Genomic DNA, 19,020 nt, shown 5'->3' on the forward strand with positions numbered 1-19,020 from the left:
GAGCCGCCCCCGCCGGTTCCTCCGCAGCCGCTCCCTCGCTCCCCGTCGGGGCCACGGCGGCTGGCGGGGCGGCGCTTTGCGGCGGTGTGGCGCTTTGCGGCGGTGTGGCGCTTTGCGGCGGTGTGGCGTGGGTGCCGCTTTACGGCGGTGTGGCGGCCCCGCGCTGACAGGTGCGGCGGGCGGGAAGTTGCTGACTAAGGCGGGCCGGGCCGGGCGGGGACCGGCGGGAGCGGCGGCACCGGCGGCGGCTGCGAGGGGCTCCCGAGCGGCTCATGGGGACGGCGGTGAGCCACAGCAGCGAGGAGGAGGAGGAGGGTGCCGAAGAGGGCATGGAGGGGGCGGCCGGCGCGCCCCAACCCGGCGCGGCCGTGCCGGCGCTGCCGCCGGCCGAGGTGCTGCTGGAGCAGGCCCGGCTGCGGGAGGCCACGGCGCGGCTGCGGGAGGCGGCCCTGCCCGAGCCGCTCGTGTCGCGGCACCACAGCGCGCTGGTGCGATGGCTGGAGGAGCGGCTGAGCCGCGGCGACGAGGCCGTGAGCCTGGAGCAGTTCTGCGAGGTGCTGGAGAGCGTGTCCCGGCTGGCGGCCGGGTCCCGCGGGGAGAGCGAGGAGGTGAGAGCCGGCAGGAAGCGCCGTCCGCAGGGAGCGTGGAATGGCTTGGGCAGGGAGGGACCTTGAAGACCATCTCCTTCCACCCCCTCTCTCGGGCAGGGACACCTTCCAGTAGACCGGGTTGCTCAGAGCGCCGTCCAGCCTAGCCGTGGACACTTCCAGGGATGGGGCTCCCCTACAGGGATCCGCCTGTCCGGGCCGGGAGGGTGGTCGGGATCGGGGGAAGGGAGGCGGGGGAAGCGCCGGGGTGCTGCTGGGGGTTGGTCTCCCCGAACCCTCGGTGTGGGCGGTGGCACCGGCTCCGTGGCCATCCACACGACCCTGGAGACCCCGTCCTGGTACCTGGGGAGAGGCCAGGCCAGAGGGTTCTGCACAAGGTTGGAAAAGCGGCTGCTGCAGTTGATATGCAGCCTGTCAGCTACTAGATATCCCTTTAAAACTTATGTGACTTATCAGTGATCATGCTCAGCAGCCACTTATGAATAAAATTGGTATTTACAGCAATATTTCTGCTGTTGCTATTGCTGAAGCAGCTGAGAGCACAGGTGTGGTGAGAACACAGGTAGGAAATTCTGCCTGAGTAATTCCTCTTGATACTTACTAGCATTATCAGCAAGTTAAAGTTTACCACGCTTAATTTTACTGGAGCTTTTTAAAACCAGCAGTGAAATTGTCAAGTATCTCTTTTATTGTAAAGTAGAACTTTTGGGAAACTTGCAAGAAAGTAGTATAACAGAGATCCCCTTCCACAGCCAGAAGGTGTTAAGGGCAGCTTTTAAGGATAGAAGAGAGTAGTTTCCTCTCCGCTGGGATTTCCAGTTTTCCCCTTCTGTGGGAAAGGATATGGAGAATTTAATATCTAGAACACTTAAGCTTTAGCTTTGCTCTGTAGCAGTCCAAAATGCAGCAGAATACCCTGCTGGGAATTCCACACTCACTTGAGAAAGTGGCTGTGTCTGAATTCCTTAGTGCAAGCAGTTCCTGAGGCTCAGCAGTCACTTCCTGCTGTCTTTGTTTTGCTCCCGAGTAGCAGAATAACTGTGTAAACTGTTAAATCACTCACACGTGCCTCAAATCAGTGCTGACAGGTGAACAAGGCTCCTGGAAACTGGGAGGAGATTCATTTTCCTGTACAGATAGGTGTGTTTCTACCAGACTGGTTTAAGCAGCTTGGTAAACTACTGCCTCCACTTCCAGTCCTTTTCAAGAAGAGCCAGTAACAAACACATCTTCATTTGTAACAACAGCAAGGATGAAATTAGTCCATTGGGGTTCTTTCTGTTGGCACAAACAGCTGAGCTTTGCGGGCTGCAGAAATATTTTGAGGGTTGTCTGTATGTCACGTCCTCCTCTGCATGAAGAATCTATTTGTTTTGGTTTCATTTCCTGCTCTAGGGAGTGGGGAAAATGCTTGTCACAGGATTTACCATGGCGCGGATATGTGGTCACATCTGGTCTGTCCAGCAAAGTCGAGATGTTGAGAGTTCTGTGGAAAACCTTGGTGTCAAAGTTTCTGTAGCTGGCACTAACCCATGAGCTGTGGTATTTGAGCTTTCCTGGGTGTGTTTTACACTGATGAGAAGTCAATTTGGGGCTGGCAGGTCAATAGGTTTCACTTTTTAATGTTTATAGAGTCCTGTCTGGAGCAGCCCAGGATTTGATCTGCCCTTTCAGTTTCTCTGTTCTCAGTGCAGGGCATTGAGCACAGGCTTCAAATGCTTTATGAGCAATGTTTAAATGCAAAATCTGTTCTCTAGATAAACTGAACCTTTGAATCCTTCTGGGTACCGCTTCAGCAGTTGTCATGTCATGTATCCAGCTTTGGCTGGCAACATTAATGCTGCTGAGAGCAGAGGGTGAGATACAAAGTTCTCCCAAGTCACCTTTCAGATACTTTGTTGTGCCATCCAGCTCCTGAGCTGTGAGATGAGGGGCTGATTTTCCCATGTGCCATATTTCCAAGCAATCCTCTCACCCATCATTTCCTAAGAAAGATGTTTCTTACATGCTTCTTCATGTTCAGGGTTGAACTGTGTGGAGTTACTGCTTTTATTTAGGAGTAGGATGAGCTGCTGAATTTGTATCATGTCCCAGTCCTGCACACAAACTCAAAAATTCTTTGAGTACAGGTTGATGCTCCAGTTTTTTCCCCCCACTTTATTTTTTTTCCCCCATTACACAGGACAGCAGTGGAAATTGTGTATGTTTTTTGTCAAATACAGAGTTTAAGTTATACTGAACAGTCAAAAAATAATTTTAGAGTTCTAGGTTTGGTGCAATCTCCTGAGATCATAGGAAGAGCTTAAAAATAAAATAACAAAATACTGCATTAAGATGTGAAGAAAAGCATATATGTAGTAATCCCTTCTTACCTGAGAGTATAAAAAATTGGTTTAAAGTAAGTGTCAGCAGATCCAGCCTTGTTGCCTTGTGTTTTATTGTCACCAGTAACATCACAAAACTTGCTCAATTTGTAGTTTAGTAATTGTGCAGTTCGACTTCAAATCTGAAGAAAAACGGTGAGAATGGTGTGGTGTGAAACTGTACATTGAATTGTTTTGGCAACTGAGTTATGTCTGTTAGAATTAATTCCCTCTGGCTTGTTGTCCTCAAGCAGAGGTGGTGGCTTTTTGTTTCGGGATCAGCCCAGTGTCCGGGCTGGACTGGCTGTGGTGCCTGCTGGATGTTCAGCGCCAGTTTTGCCACTCAAAATAACTTTTTAAGGGTGATCATTATTAGCTTGGGTTTAGCTGTGTGTATAAGACGTCTTTATAAAGCTTCCAAGCTGAAATTCAGCTCTGTGCCACAGAAGTGCCATGAGAGCTTTAGTCAGCTAAAACGCTGTGTTTCGATTCTGTTGTCTTCTGAGGACTTTACTCTCATTTTACTGGTGTAATTATGTCATGGTTAATTGGCAGGTTATTTTGAGCTGATCATTTCGGGTTACTGCTCTTTAGGATAGCACTGTTAATGGTACATCAAGTTTGATAATCAGGTAACAAACCAAGAAATTGAAGCAGGAGCTTCCTCCTGAGCAGCAGAGATCCCTTGACTCAGACACTTGTGAGATCATCTGTTGTTAGAGACCAAATTTACTTGGCTTGTGTGGCTGAACTTGAAATACAAAGTTCAGGGCTGTGAGACTCAAGTCCTGCTTGTAAGGAAATATCTTTTGTAAGTGCATTCCTAATTTATATGAAAAAGGTGGATGCTCCTGAAATACTGGAACAAGTTCCACTTTTTTAGCAATTAAACAGAAGTTTGTTTCAAAATTAAATCTGATTGTGAAAATATAGCCAGATTTTTAATAGTAGTGTGTCACTGGATCATGAGTTCTCTGCATTGGTTAGTTAAAGCAAGTGACATTTATGAGCTTAGTTCTGTTTTATAGGCTCAGCTGAATAAAAATACCTTGTACTTTTGTTAGTTCGAAGTTTGAAATGCTATGTGAGTTGCTTTTTGTACATGCTCAACATAACTTTTTATATTAAAAATTTTATTAAGGTCAAAGTTAATAAAACTGCCAGTGGTTCTCTTCAATAAAAAAAATTCTAACTCTCTCCACTGTTTTCACAGATACTTAGACAAACTATATTAAACTGGTATTTTGTGTAGGAGAACAGTTTATGGGAGGAAAATCCAATTGAAAAAATATTACTGTTCTTAGGACTATTTCTTAAATAAAGAAAATATGTAAACCCTGAAGGAATTTGAGTGGATGCAGTGAGAGAGGGATGCAGCAGTGATGAGTAACCGAAGGTGTGGCTTCTGGAACCAAACCACCCTTAAACTGAGGAGCTTTTTGGTGTTTTGTGAGCACCTTCCTCACAGTCCCAGCTGTCCGTGGATGGATCCTGCTGATTCACTGGCGTATATGATGGGCTGTCTCCACCTAAGCATGACTCCAGTTGACTTTTATAGGAAGGCAGTGCAAATACCTTCAAACTTGCTAAACACTGCAGATTTCCAGCCAGGCTGCTTCCTGTTACCGTGAATTCAGTACTTTGGAAAGTGGAGTCTTTTGATTTTGTTTCAATAGTGTTACAATGTTTATTGCTCTGGTTTCTGTGAAATACCTTGAATTTCTGCTTTAAGGAAATATGCTGAAATAAATTTCCTTTTTTGTTGCCCTTCAGGCCTTTGCACAATTTGATGCTGAAGGAGATGGCACTGTAGATGTGGAGAATATGCTGGAGGCTCTCAAGAATTCCAGTGGAGCAAATCTTCAGGGGGAGCTGAGCCATGTAATCAGGCAACTGCAAGCTTGTTCACTGGTGCCAGGTATGAGGGCAGAGTGGTGGAGGAAAGGGTTTCCCAAGCCCTGCCCTATAGAAGAGGTGCTGCTTCAATAAATTGCTTTAATAGCATTGCTTATCCTAATCTTATCAAAACCATCCTCCAGAAGGTTCTTGGTTCTCTAGTGTCAAGCAAGTGGAATTGCTGTAAATTAAAAATTTCCCAGCATTACATGCAGAACTTCATTCACAAATGGCCTCTGTTTCCTTCTCTGTGTCACTGGGGAAGTGTCTTATCCCCGTTTGGTTTATTTCACAGACAGAAAAGTGTTCTTTGCAGAATTTTGGTGAGTACCCAGCTAATGCACTTGGTAACTGGAGGAATAAATCCTCCATGGAGTCTGTTCCAGGGCATGAGTCACATATTTTAGTATTATTATTATTACACTGTTATTCAGCGTTTGAAATCCTGATAAAACATAATTCAGGTTTTATGGTTTATAGTTCAGAAAGTGTCAGTTTGCAGAATTTGATTTCTGGGATAAGTATCAGTTACTGGCTTTCCTTTCAAGCTTTTGATGATAAGTGGCTAAAGGGGATTTGCCTTAAAGGATCAAACAAGAAACACTAGAATTGGCTACAGATAAGTCAGAGGAGAGGACTTAGAGAGTACTGTTCTATGCATGTAAATGCTCTGGGATTCAGAGTACCACTGTTCAGGAAGCTGACATTTCTCACCACGTTGATGGAGAGCATTAGGCACCTCTTTGGGAATAATCCACAGTGCCAAAGGGAGAGGCTCAGTGTAGCTCAGGGTGAGTGATGCAAATACCTGAGCTTGTTAACCAAGTAGCATCTGCTTCCCTTAGATTTTGAAGGTAAGGGTTTGGGGCAGCAAAATAAACGTAAGATTTTTGGTAATTGTTTTCAACTCCTTCAGGCATGTCAAGTCACTGGCAACAATATTTGCCTGCACTTTTCCCTGCTGTAGAGGTTGCAGACTTGAGCTACTCTCTCTAATAGTTTTATATCCTTCTTACATTGTGGTCCCAAGGAAATAATGTCTCTTTCTAGGGTTTATTGATATATTTTCTGAATCGAAGGAGCGCCTGGGCCTTCATGCCTCAATGATCCTGAGATTCTTGCACCGGAACCGCATTTCCAGTACTGCCATCCCTTACCCAGTGCTGGAATACTTCAACAACATCTGCACCATGCGCTCGTCTGTGCTGAAGGATTCTTTGGATCGACTTCTCCTGAAAGAGAGAGGTAGGCAATGTCTTCCCTTTTTTTTCAGGAGGGTAGTGTAACCATGGCTTTGAAAAAGAGATTAGAGATAAAAAGCTTTCTTTGCTATGTTACCTCCAACAGGCCTGATGTTTTATAAAGTTGATCTGCATGCTTCTATGGATTTTTGTTGGTTTTTGAAACACATAAATTAATTTCTGAACTACCCAGCAATCTGAGTAACACTCTGGAATGTTCTTATCTTTCTCCTGGCCTGTTTCACAATTGATGGTTACTCATTTGTGGTATTCTTTATTCAGTCTCTACTAGTTGCTGGAAACTTAGTTTCCATGTGAAGGGGAATGTTTTCTGAAGTTGACTGTTCAGTATTAAAAGATACTTTATCATTTTGGACTGGAGGTGGTGAATCTCTTACTGTATCTCTGATGGGACTGGCCTGGTCCCTGCAGCGAGGGCTCCTTTTCTTCACAGCTTGACTAGATATTTTCGGATTTCCGTACTTCTATTGAAATAGATCAAGTTACTTGGGAAAGAGACTGCTTTGTCCCTTCCCTAGAATACATGAATTGAAGTTTTCTCCACCATAATTTACTTTTCCCTTTCATTTGTTTGTATTTGGGTATAAAAATAATAAAGCACTGGTGAGGCAAGTAATGAAAGGGATAGATAAAGGCTATTGAACTCAAGGGAGTGGACGTGTTTTTATACTGAGAGTGATAGGTGGAGATTATTGCAATTTCATCTGAAATGAAACTTTGCTATCTCCTGGTTTCTGTCAGAAACAGTCCTTCAGGGGCTGTGTTCTGTGCCAACAAGTTAATTTGTGTGAGATAGTTCTTACAAAGGTATAACAATTCTCAAAACAGGCCAAAGAAGAATGTTCTGAGTGATTTCTTTGCAGAATACCCCAGTGATCTGAATGGTAATCAGGAGTCAGACAAGCTGAAATCTGTCACAAAGTGCTACACACACATCGAAACCTCCTCCAATTCCGCCGATATCGACAAGATGACAAATGGAGAAACTTCCTCCTTCTGGCAGTCAGATGGGAGTGCTCGATCCCACTGGATACGGTGAGCTTAGGGTTGGGGCTGTGAGTCCTGAGATTGACAGCCAGTGGGGTGTTGTGGTGGATTGATCCTGGCTGGATGCCAGGTGTCCCCAAGGCTGCTCCATGACTCCCCTCCTCAGCCGGGCAGGGGAGAGAAAATGGGATGAAAGGCTCTTGGGTCAAGGGCAGGGAGAGCTCTCTCAGCAACTCCATCACAGGCAAAACAGACTCGACTTGGGGAATTTAGTTCAGTTTAGTAAAACAGAGTGGAGTAAGGAGAAACAAAACCAAATCTTCCCCTTTCCCCCCCACTTTCTTCCCAGGCTTAGAGAAAAACGGAAGAGAAGTTATCTCCTCCCCTCCAGAGGCGCAGGGGGATGGGGAATGTGGGCTGCAGTCCCTTCATCACATGCCAGCTCTGCCACTCCTTCCTCCTCAGGCGCAGGACTGCTCACACCCTTCCCCTGCAGCAGCGTGGGGTCCCTTCCATGGGAGACATTCCCCCTCAAACTGCTCCAATGTGGGTCCTTCCCATGGCAAGCAGTTACAGAATCAGAATATTCTGAGTTAGAAGGATCATCAAGTCCAGACCTTAAGTGAATGGCCCCTGTGGGGATCAGTCCCTCAGGAAGAGGCTGCTCCAGCATAGGTCCTCCATGGGATCACAAATCCTGCCAGCAGACCTCCTCCAGGGCAGGCTGCTCTCCCCACAGGTCCAGCCTCCAGCAACTTCTCACACCCTGTAGCCCCCCACTGCTAAAACCTTGTCACACAAACCCAATAGAGGTGTAATTGAAAACAACTGGAATTAATGAGTGACATATGAATACAGGTAAAAGCAGAAGTCACTAAGGGCTGCATAAAATATAAAAGCCTGACCACCAAATAAAAGGTCACCTGTGAAGTGCCTTTATCTGCTGTGGTGACACACAGTCTTGTGGTGTGGAGAAACTTTCCAAGCTGTAATAGAGATGCAGTGGTTGGTACTTGAATAGAAACACTTTGCCACTGTCCAGGAAGTTCCATGAAACAGAAATGCTCAATGAAACAGAAATGTTTAGTGTCTAAGAATGTGTGCTTCAAAAAAAAAAAAAAAAATCTCATTTTCGCCATTATTGATGCTGCATTTTTATTCCTGCGGAACAAATTCTCAGTTGAAAATATAAATAGAAAATTCTACAGTCTCTCAGAGGCAACTGTTTTCTAAATCAAAATTTTTTAACTTGTTCACCATGGTATGGGGTTAAGAACACCTGTGAAGCATTAGGTAAATTTCAGAGGATGTGTTTGTGTTTGTAGAGGTGGAAAATGAGTGAACAATAATATAATACCTATTATATATACATACATATAATATATAATAAAAGCACAGTGCTTGACTTACCTTCTCTTTGCAAGAACTGTTTTATCCTCTTTGCTTTGCAGTTTAAAGATGAAACCAGATGTGGTTTTGAGACACCTGTCCATTGCAGTGGCAGCTAATGACCAGAGTTACATGCCACAGCAAGTCACAGTGGCAGTGGGAAGGAATGCCAGCAGTCTCCAGGAGGTCCGAGATGTTCACATTCCAAGCAATATCACTGGCTACGTAACACTGTTGGAAAACGCTAACATTAGTCAGATGTGTGAGTCAATAAAGATACCATTGGGATACTGGTTTGGTGCTTTTTGGAAGGTGAAAGCTTGGGTAGATGATGGAGAGATGTGCTGCAGTGTCAGTCACCAGGGGTGACATTTTGGACCTTGTCCTTGGGTCAGAGAAATTGTTTTGGTTCTAGTTTAATTTCTAGCCTGTAAGAGAGTCTTCCAAGCCTTTCTCGTGGCCTCTGTAACGTGGGCTAAGGGTTGAAGAGAAAAATAACTAAAGACACAGTTTTAGCCTCTCAGTGTGAAGACATGGGGCAGTTTTAAAATATCCTTACTTGCGGAGTGAAAGCATATGTTGGCTGATAGTATCTAGCAAAAAAATCTGCTTTTTTGGTGCTGGAACTCTGAAGTTCATCCAATGTAAGGCAGGTTTTACGCTTTTAAATAGTGTTATTTTTGAGTCTGGTAGCTCTGTGGGTGCTATACTGGAATCAATCAAGAAAAGCTGCTCCTTCCTAAGATGGTTTCTGCAGCTTCAGGAATTTTGTCCTTTCAGTTCCAAAAGATGCTTTTCTCTGAGGGGAGGTTTCAGTGCCACAGAAGTGGGCAGGAAGGATGTTGTTCCTCAAAAGTAGTCAGGATAATACCATCTGTGCAAAATGGTCAAGAATTTGTGTGAAAATTTTTATGTAACTTTAAACTTTGCTTTTAGGCTTTGCTCCTTTTCCCTATTATGTCCACAGCCACTTGCTTCCAAGGCATTTCCTATGTATGTAGGTAGGAAGGTACTGGTCAAACAATCTACAATGTATTTTCCACTTTGAGGATATTTTATTACAATTTTTCCTAGTTTCTAGCCATAGCATCTGTAATGGATCCACAGGCTATTTATGCAAAGGCTAAATTTTCCAGATCAGACGGTGCACAGCGTGTGTGGCTGTCTGTATCAGGCAGTGCTGTTCCATATCTGCCGTTACTTTTCTAAGAGGTCCTGCACTAATTTAATGTTTGGAATATCTGGATTCTTCTAGCTCTAATCTAGCAGAAGAAATGGGAAGAAAATTCTATTTTGTGTTTTGACAGATGTACAGATAAACATCAAGCGTTGCCTTAGCGATGGATGTGACACCAGAATCCACGGGCTGCGGGCTGTGGGCTACCAGCGAGTGAAGAAGGTGGGAGTGTCCGTGTGCGACGCCTCGGCCATCTGGTACTGGTCCCTGCTGACCTCTCTGGTGACAGCTTCCATGGAAACAAACCCAGCATTCGTTCACACCATTTTACAAAATACTCAGTAAGTACCAAACTTACATGGGCGGTGATTTTATCTACTTCTTAATTTTTTAAAAAAGCACTTCTGGCTTTAGTAGGCAGTCTGCTGTCTGTAACTGGTTTCCACTCCTGCCGTTAAGGTGTTTAAACATCTTTTTCTATCTCATTGTTCAGATTTTTGATGTTTTTCTTCTATCCATTTGCATGTACTAGGACAACTGTAATTCTCCTGGCTGTTTCATCTAATCTAGTTGTTAAACCATGACTGAATGGACACTGGAAAATAGATTTTTCACCTATGCATTTGTAATGACTTTGAGCAGCCTAAAATTAATTAATTTTTCTTGTCCAGTATTAATAACCAATAAAATTAACATCTTCCCCTTAGGACTGAAGCTTAATTTAGCTTAATTTTTAGCAGAGTTCTGCTCATGTGATGCCTTGTCATGCATTTTATGGGGATATAGTTGAGTATATGCACCATCTCCGTGCAAATGTTTGCTTGTGGTGATTGACCATTTTCTGTGTAACGTTTCCTTGTTTGATTGCCAAACACTTCTGCTCGATGACTTGAAGGATTGGAATCCTAATAAAACCTCTCCACACCCACATCAGCTTTTATAGAGCTCAGTTAGCACGATGTCACCACACTGAAGAGCAGGGCTGTCATTAGGTTGATGAATCCTGTAGGCTAAAGTCCACTAAGCCTATCTTTTAATTTATGTCATCTGTGAAATCTCTTTAAAGTTTAGATAACGTCATGCATGCTCACACCTGAGACAGGCCCATAGTTGCAGGCTTTGCTGAAACTGAGGACCTTCAGTTTTGGTCAAGTTTAGATATTTTTTAGAAGTATAAAATGAACACTGAGCTAATAAAGCATTAAAAAATTATGAAGGAGAAATCCTGACTAAAATCATGCTTTCAGGAATTAGATTCAGTGTTTAGAATTATAAAGCAAAACCCCCAAACTTTAGTATTGGATAGAATAACTTTGGTGAAACTGCTTAAGAATTCCTAATTTCAGGGGTTATCACATTGTCTTTGGAAATTCAGAAAAATTCTGATTAGAGCTAACAGGTGTCTCTCTTTCAGGGGTTATCACATTGTCTTTGGAAATTCAGAAAAATTCTGATTAGAGCTAACAAGTGTCTCTCCTAGTTTCTCTAATTCTTCTGAGGGAATTTCAAATCAATTTTCCCTTTATTCATAGGCTCTTGCTCAATTCTAGACCAAATTAAAATGGAGCAGTGCTTGGACACTAAGCTATTTCTAATGCTGTCACAGATTTAATTCAAAACTCCTTGATACGTTTGTCTCATTAAATCTGTGACTGAGACTAGATTCAAGATTACCCAGCAGTCATTAAACTTTCCCTGCCTAGAATGCAATACTGTTGTTCCCTTTTGAAGAGATTCTCTGTGTAAATAGATTTTGTGCACTCAGAAGCAATTTGCAGAGACCTGCCCACACAAAGCATGAAGATTCAAACGTCTAATTCACTTTAGGAAGCTGTTTTCTGCAATTCTGCCTGGCTTCCTGACATTATGTTTCGTTTTTTCCTAGGAAAGCACTGCAGCACATGCCACCTCTATCCCTAACACCAGGCTCCACAGATTTTTCAAGCTTCTTATCACCAAATGTTTTGGAAGAAGTAGATAGCTTCCTTATCAGAATAACAAGGTGAGCTTATGTGGTTGATGCAGTGGGAAGTGGTTTAGAAGAGTCTGTAAATCAAAGCTTTTACGTCTTTACCCACATGCTCTTTTTTAAGTATCTTGAAAAATACAAACACTTCAAGAAATAGGCACCTGAGAGATTCTGTGGCAGCTTGTCTTTACTGAAAAACAAAATGTCCCAAATTTTCTTTTCACGCTGTTGTTGTTTTCCTTCACAGTTGTTGTACTACTCCAGAGGTGGAGCTGACACTCCTGGCCTTTGCCTTAGCCCGGGGGAGTGTTGCCAAAGTGCTGAGTTCCCTTTGTGCCATCACTGATCATCTGGACACTCCATACAAGGCTTCCTCTCTTATCTCTTCCATGGCAGCAGTCAGACAGAACCTGCTCTATAAATACGGTAATGGAACAATCCTGGATCCTTTACTGTACATGCTTAAGGAAATACACAGCTTTGAGTTGTTCCACTTGTTGGGATTTAGAATTATCCAAATCTAAATTAAAAACTGTCACTGAAATCACAAGCTAGCAGCTGAACTGCCCAAAAAGCTGATGATTGATCAGCTTTCCATGATCAAAGAGTTAAACCAAGTGAGATCTTCTCAAGAGAAAAAACATGAACTTTGTAGATCATGGCCCCTGGATCAGGATGGTGATGATGGTGTTTGTGTTGCTTAAAAGGCAAATGACTGCAAATATTTTTATTCTTCCAGAAGACATTTGTTTGTGTGAGTGATCCTCAGTGAGTGCTCTCTCTTGCAGGCATGTAGAAATTTAAGATGCATTTTAAATGTAATGTGAATAGCATCTCTTTATGGTTCTTTTTTTTTTTTTTCACTGTTATAAGATGAGTTAAAATTAAGTTTTTGTAATCTGAGTATGTCATGAGTGTAGAGCTGTTCATGGTCTGGCACCAGGTGGTGATTTTGCTGTATTAGCTGTATTTTCTCAGTATCAACTTCTGAGATTCTCATTAGTCTCTCATGAAGAATTTTACCCTTTATTGCCTTTTAGTATGTTTTGTCAGTACTTCTTGTCTTGTGCCAAAGAGCACATGAATTACTTTATAATTATCAGTGTTTACTTTTGAAAGTTTTGAATATTAGTTCATTTTCCCCAGAGTAGCTAATGCCTTTTGTAAGACAAGTGGTATTTCATGGACTGGGAATTCCAAAGTGTGGCAACAGTTGAAGGAACGTGAATTGTCATGATTTTCATTGTCCTTCTGTCTGTATCTAGAACTCTAACTACTTTAGAAGAATGTATTTCTCATATTCCAGTTTCCCTCCCCTATTTTGGGTCTGACAGTGGTAAAAAATCTCATAGTATTGTAATTTTTTGCATTTTTTTCCCTGTATGAAGAAGTTTGGAAAATGTATTTTACCATTTTAAATGACTTTGATAAACCTGTGGATTTTTTTACTTAGGAAAGCCTTTACGACTCACTCTGCAAGCATGTGATGTAAAGGGAAAGGAGGATAAATCAGGGCCTGAAAACCTCCTTGTAGAGCCGTGGACTGGGGATGGTAAGAACCTGGACTTAAAATCCATAATATTAGAATCATAAAATCATTTAAGTTAGACAATTCCACCAAACATAGTGATTGTTAAAAATGCTGTGGTGCTGTTCCATATCTACTTATATATATTTGGTTCTTTATAGTTCTATGCTGTAGAAGATCTGTAATTAAAAAAAGGCAAACTAACAAACAAAACCAAGACATTATATAAATTCGATTTTGCAGCACTGTGGATTTCTCATAAACCAGTTTATTGTCAAAATAAGCTAACCAAACGAAAAGATTGGATTTTGGAGAGAATTATTGATATTCTACGTGGAAGTCAGCAATGAGAATATTCTACAAGAGCACACTTTGTGGGCTGAAGTCCAGAATCACTGTTAGTTTCCCAAATATTGTTGAGGAGACGGTTTGTAGAAATCATTGAAATTCTCACTGCACATGCCTATTAATTCTCCCTTAAAGCCCCTCTTTGTTAATGCAATGCTTTTATGTACTGGATACTACCTAAACAAAGAGATTCGTGTTTCTTGACCTCTTTTTTAAGTGAAATGCCACCTAATCTTTTTTTTTTAAATGGTTTATTGTCTTGTGCAGTGCTACTGGTAAATGAAAACCATTGTGACAGAAAATCAGGCACATTCTAAATGCTTTTTTACCCCTCTGTTTGTTCATGTGTATTATTTGAGTTCATTCTGTAGTTATTTTGTGACTTGTCTTCTGTTGTTTTGTGGGTCATAGTTTGGGGGATTAGTCACTGAGTTCAGTGAATAGAGCCACAAACCAAAGTAATATTTGGGAATTACTAATAAACTTCAATGAGAAAATATTTTTGAAACTGCTGCAGATATTGCAGTGCCCAAAGAGACACTGCCTGGAGAGTTCTGTGTATATACTGGTAAAATACAATCTTAAGTTGTCCCTTTTATTCGGGAACATTTGCTAATGAGCATTTCACTGGAAAAGCGTTGTGGTTTTGTTTCCCCCCTTCAGCCCACAGTCCCAATATTCTCTTTCAAACATGTTGCACTAGCACTCATTCCAACCTCATTCTCTTCCCACTGCTGCTTTAGGTTTTCTTACTGAAACCGGGAAAACCAGAGCAAGTATCATTCTTTCTACTGGAACTGAATCTTCATTTCAAGTGACACAAATTAGAATAAAGGTATGTAGTTCCTGTGAGCTTTTGAAGTAGAAGACTTATTTTTTTCCCTAGTGGTGGAATTGAATTGGGATATTTTTTAAATTAACTGAAATTTAAATTCATTATGAAATACTGTTATTAGAATTTTTCTTCAGGGTAGGTCAGGGAACTTCAGAAAAAGGAGGCCCTTAATTGTTCCAGGGAGACACAAGCATGTAGTAAAGACATTTATTTTATATTTATTCTATCTATATCTTGCAATATATATCTCAAGCCAGAGACTCTGTGGTTTATGGTTTCTCTCTGAAGTGTGTGGATTTATATGCAAGATCTTTTATCTTGTGCTTAAAATAAATTTATGACTCTGTTTCAAGATACTAAGCATGTGAGTTCAGATTAAATGAAGCTATTTCAAATTCTATTTAGAGACACCAGTGTCATTTGAACATTCGTTGTGACTTTTATCTGGTTTCAAAGGAAGGTCTTGTGATTAAATCTCATGGCCAAGACAAAACTTCAGGGAAGTTTCTGCAGCTGAATTGATTTATTTACTTAAGGCAAAGCAATAGTTTAATTCCCAGAGCAACAATGCATATATTTATGTCAAAGAGACTTAAACATGAATGAACTTCTGGCAAGTGAATTCTAACTGGAGCTGGAGAGGCAGGTGAGTCGTTTTGCAGTGTAGTGATATTAATAAGGAGGCATGATTTTAGTTTTGTTAATTTTTTTAAATGTAAAAAGATGACAAAATTACAATGGGAATTAATATGTGGAATTCTAGTTAATGTCAGGGTGCTGGCAGGGTGATAAATACAGTAAATAATACCCGTGTACATGATCTCAGTTCAGTGGGTTACAGAAGTTTTCATAACATTTCTCTAAATGTGTTTCATTTTCCCGTGCAATTCCCGAGACCAGGATTGTCAGGATTCGGTTGCTTTCCATAAGTTCTTCTTTTTTCTGACTGCACTGCTGTGGATTTACCCCTTCAGGTCCGGAGAGGTGCCATTGGGGCACAGTGTGGGCTGGTGTTTGCTTACAATGGTGCCTCAGAAAAGTTCCATGCCGAGGAACACTTCAAAAGGTTTGAGAGCTACGACAAATGGAAGCTGAGGGAATTCAAACAATTTCTAAAAACCAGGTATAAATGGACTTTTTGTAATGCATACCTGGAAAATAAATGTTATATTTGATATTTTTGCAGTGCTGCTGGAACTACTGAGAATTATTCCAAGTGACTTAAAAATGGTGCATCATTTAATTGTTATTTGTTTGATTTTAATGACCATCAGTTTGATGTGTTGGAGGAAATATGTATATAGTTGTTGTTTTCAGCTTCTTGATTTAAAGCCCTGTTATGAAAGTGATATAGCAAAACAAACCTTTTACTTGGAGTGCAGATCAATGAGAAATTTTAAAATTAAGTTTTATTAAATCAGTTTTCAGAACTGTTGCTTAGGAGTAAGGGGAGGTTAAGGGGCCATGACTAAAAAGATTTTCTTGATTTTTTTTTTTTTTTTTTACTTTGCATGTGGTAGAGTTTTGGGTATGTGAAACTTTTCTCTCTTCTCATCTTTATAGCCATAACATGCTAAATTTAAGTATTTTGGTAGTATATCAACAGCTTTACAATGTCTCTAAACGTTTTCTTTACAAAGTGTCTTACATTCTCTTATACACAGAAGCAATTGCTCATGTGATGATTTGGGAGATGATGATCCTATTGGCTGGTTTGAAGTAGAAGAAGAATGGGATGAAGTTGATGTCAAAATGCAGCAATGCAGAGTTTCCCAAGTAAGAACCCACAAAAACCCCTTGGCCCAGTCAAAATGAGCAGGGGCTCTTCTCTGTGCCAACTGAAGTAAACCTAATTCTATTTTGTGAGGGAGAACTCTGCTGGACAGAAAATAAAAATTAATAGGCTTCTACTTAAATGAACGATTAAATTTTTGTCCTCTGAATTTTATTCTTTTTCTCTGTATGCACATATATCTATATATCTATATATCTGAAGTTAAGTGGTGCTTCATGATCAATTTAATGCAAAGTTATGTGATAATGTGCAGACTACTGGTTTTAATATGAATTGTTGCTTTATTTTAGTATCTAGACCATTTAACTACTGTGTAGTCATAGCATTTATTCTTTCAGAGCCAGGTTCTTCAATCCATGTTTTAGTGGGCAAACAATTACTAAGAGTTTCCATCAGTTAGGCTGCTGTCCCTGGGGAATGGAGACTCTTCCGTTTCAAGAATGGCAGAAGATGGCTTTGATTTGTAGTGCTTAGGGCCTTTGTAGGGAATGTTGCATTTCAGATCCTTGTTCTGGAATCAGCTGTTGTAGTTCCCCAGTCCATTTGCACTGTGGGAATTAAGAGAATTGGTGGCATTGTTGTATCAACTGGGATTTTTTCTAACTCTGTTGCTGCTTGCTAAGCCACTGCTGCTGCGGAGTAACTGAGTAAGTGTGGATGGCAGGACTTGCTGTTCCTTCCGTTTTGTGTTCTGCACCTCACTGAGAGCAGACTATGTTTTAAATATTACATATTGATCCTCTGCTTGCTTTTAAATGCAGCTAATAATTCTGTAACCTGCAAGAGTACTGTGACTGTGGAAGTGAGGAACAGTGTGTGCAGAATGAATGCACTGATAATGAACTAACGAACTTTGCAGACGCCTGTAGAGGTCATAGAACTGTCCCTGTGACTTTTTGGAAGTAGGGAGAGATCAAACTTAGCCTCAGTATTTTAAACCTCTGGAGGTGATAGGCGAGGGACTAAGGCTTCCCCCCTCAACCCCGGCTGCGGTCTCCTCACCTACATCCACTCATGCCTTTTAAAAGGCCAATTTGTACCAGCTTTTAAACCCAAATCTTGTGCTGTTTTTATATCCTTCTAGTACTTGATGATAAAGTTCTTGTGCACAAGACAAGACTCAGCAGAACGGCTCGGGGTCCAAGGGCTGAGTGTTCTGGGCTATCTGCGGCCCCTGCGAGACGAGCCCTGCAGGACCATGAGCTGCCTGCAGTGCAGGAAAACTGAGGATGACACAGTTTGTGGCACAACTCTGCTCCTGAAGACACTTCATTTCATCCAGCAGCTGGCACAGGACCTGGTATTTTTACTTCTTAGGGTTTTTTAAGCCTCTGTTCTCCAGCCTAAGAAGAATAAGTCAGTGCAAACAGCAGTTGTGAGTGGGCAAAGAACAGCTGGGGTGCTTTTAACAAAGTTAGAAACCATGTTGTGGAGAAAAAAAAAAAAATTGTGAAAAATAGAATTCTGTGTATGTTTGCTGACAGTTTATTACTTTCAATCAAACTAGATGGAGAGGTAGAGGTTATGAAGTCTTCTGGTGGTGGAGAAAAGGGATGGGATCCTAGAAATCTGGAAAGAGGGGAGAGCTCTGTGGAGGAGAAGGTTTCAGCATGAACTGTCACATTTAGCCACCAGAATACCCATGAAAGAAACTGGAATTCATGTTAGCTGCAAATTTATGGGAAAGCTGGCTGTGCTTTCCTTTAAGCCCAGTGCTCAGGGATTTATATTTTATAAATGTGTTCTGTATAGAGTTAATTTTCCAATCCTGCATTTTCTTTGTCTTTTTAAGGTTCAGCAGAAGGAGAGTGGATTAAAATACAAGTCATTTTTAGATTTCACAGGCCTTGATTTGCAGCTGTTCTGGAATTTTTATAATAAACTGCACCAAAAGTAAGTTACTTCTTTCGTGTCTGCTGAGGCACTAATCAGTGTGTATAAATAAAATATGCTTTGTTTAGTTACAGCAGTTTGTTCTTCCTAAACTACATCATTTACATAAATAACATTTCCCTACTGCTGCCATATGGACTTTTAACTATAAAGTTATGTAGAAGCTCGAGCTGTAGATTAATTTAGCTGGTAGCTACACTTCCTTTGGCTATGTCTCTCCACTCAGTGGTTTTTATCTATCTGAAATGGTGACTTTCATAGCAATATTTATTTGGTGCAAAAGAGCTGCTTTTCTAGTTTTTGCTTCTGTTTGTTATATATCTTGTTACAGCCCAAGGGAAGAATGTATCTTTGCTCAAACACTGCTGTTGCAGCTTCTCCAGAACTGCTTCTCTGTACTTACTGGAGATAATAAAACTGCTAAACCTCAAGAAACTCCTCAGAGCAAAACAGCTGGTCACACAGAAGCTGCAGAAGAGCTTTATAGACATTTGTGTGAAGGTAATTTTTAGTCAATGTATATTGACTGTTTTGTCTGTTAAAGTTTGGGAAAAGATATTCATTCCTAGAGGCCAAGTCGGCTCCTGTTCCTTTGTTTCTCCTTCAGGTCAGTGTGTGCTAATTAGTCCATCACTAGAAACTTTCCTTGGCTCAAAGGAAGGTTTTATAGACTTTCTGGCAATGTGGTCTGGAAACAGCTGCAGTAGAAAACTTTTGAATGTGTCACCTGCTTGTACCATCAGGGAATGTGACCCTTTGACTATAACATTACTGGGGTTAATTTATTTCTGACACTGCATATCAGTATAAATGAGCTCACGAGTAGACTGTGACGTTTACAGGAACACAGGGAAGATTCTGGAGCCAGTGAAGGGAATGGGAATTACACATTAGATTTCTTTGGAAGTAGGGTGGCACTCTCTGTTCAAGTGTAATTTGAAGAGTCTCCTGCAAAGTGAGCTAGAGGGAA

At 41.5% G+C, this 19,020-nt stretch overlaps 1 protein-coding gene across 2 annotated transcripts in view; it reads left to right on the plus strand.

Annotated features, from left to right (window-relative positions):
* Positions 1–257: 257 nt before the first annotated feature.
* Positions 258–19,020, plus strand: part of ZZEF1 (zinc finger ZZ-type and EF-hand domain containing 1) — a 56,130-nt gene continuing 37,367 nt past the window's right edge. Inside the window, exons 1-15 of one of the 2 annotated variants that reach the window (XM_039562789.1) lie at positions 258–608; positions 4,745–4,889; positions 5,918–6,112; positions 6,993–7,164; positions 8,568–8,767; positions 9,813–10,023; positions 11,568–11,684; positions 11,899–12,077; positions 13,105–13,203; positions 14,271–14,362; positions 15,337–15,485; positions 16,027–16,138; positions 17,242–17,457; positions 17,950–18,050; positions 18,382–18,551. In XM_039562789.1, the coding sequence (XP_039418723.1) occupies positions 273–608; positions 4,745–4,889; positions 5,918–6,112; positions 6,993–7,164; positions 8,568–8,767; positions 9,813–10,023; positions 11,568–11,684; positions 11,899–12,077; positions 13,105–13,203; positions 14,271–14,362; positions 15,337–15,485; positions 16,027–16,138; positions 17,242–17,457; positions 17,950–18,050; positions 18,382–18,551 (2,494 nt within the window). In that variant the 5' untranslated portion in view covers positions 258–272. The remainder of the gene's footprint in view (positions 609–4,744; positions 4,890–5,917; positions 6,113–6,992; positions 7,165–8,567; positions 8,768–9,812; positions 10,024–11,567; positions 11,685–11,898; positions 12,078–13,104; positions 13,204–14,270; positions 14,363–15,336; positions 15,486–16,026; positions 16,139–17,241; positions 17,458–17,949; positions 18,051–18,381; positions 18,552–19,020) is intronic. The other variant, XM_039562790.1, reaches the window with a different exon arrangement.

Source organism: Corvus cornix, chromosome 19 (assembly GCF_000738735.6).
Source record: "Corvus cornix cornix isolate S_Up_H32 chromosome 19, ASM73873v5, whole genome shotgun sequence".
In the NCBI taxonomy this organism is placed as follows: domain Eukaryota; kingdom Metazoa; phylum Chordata; class Aves; order Passeriformes; family Corvidae; genus Corvus; species Corvus cornix.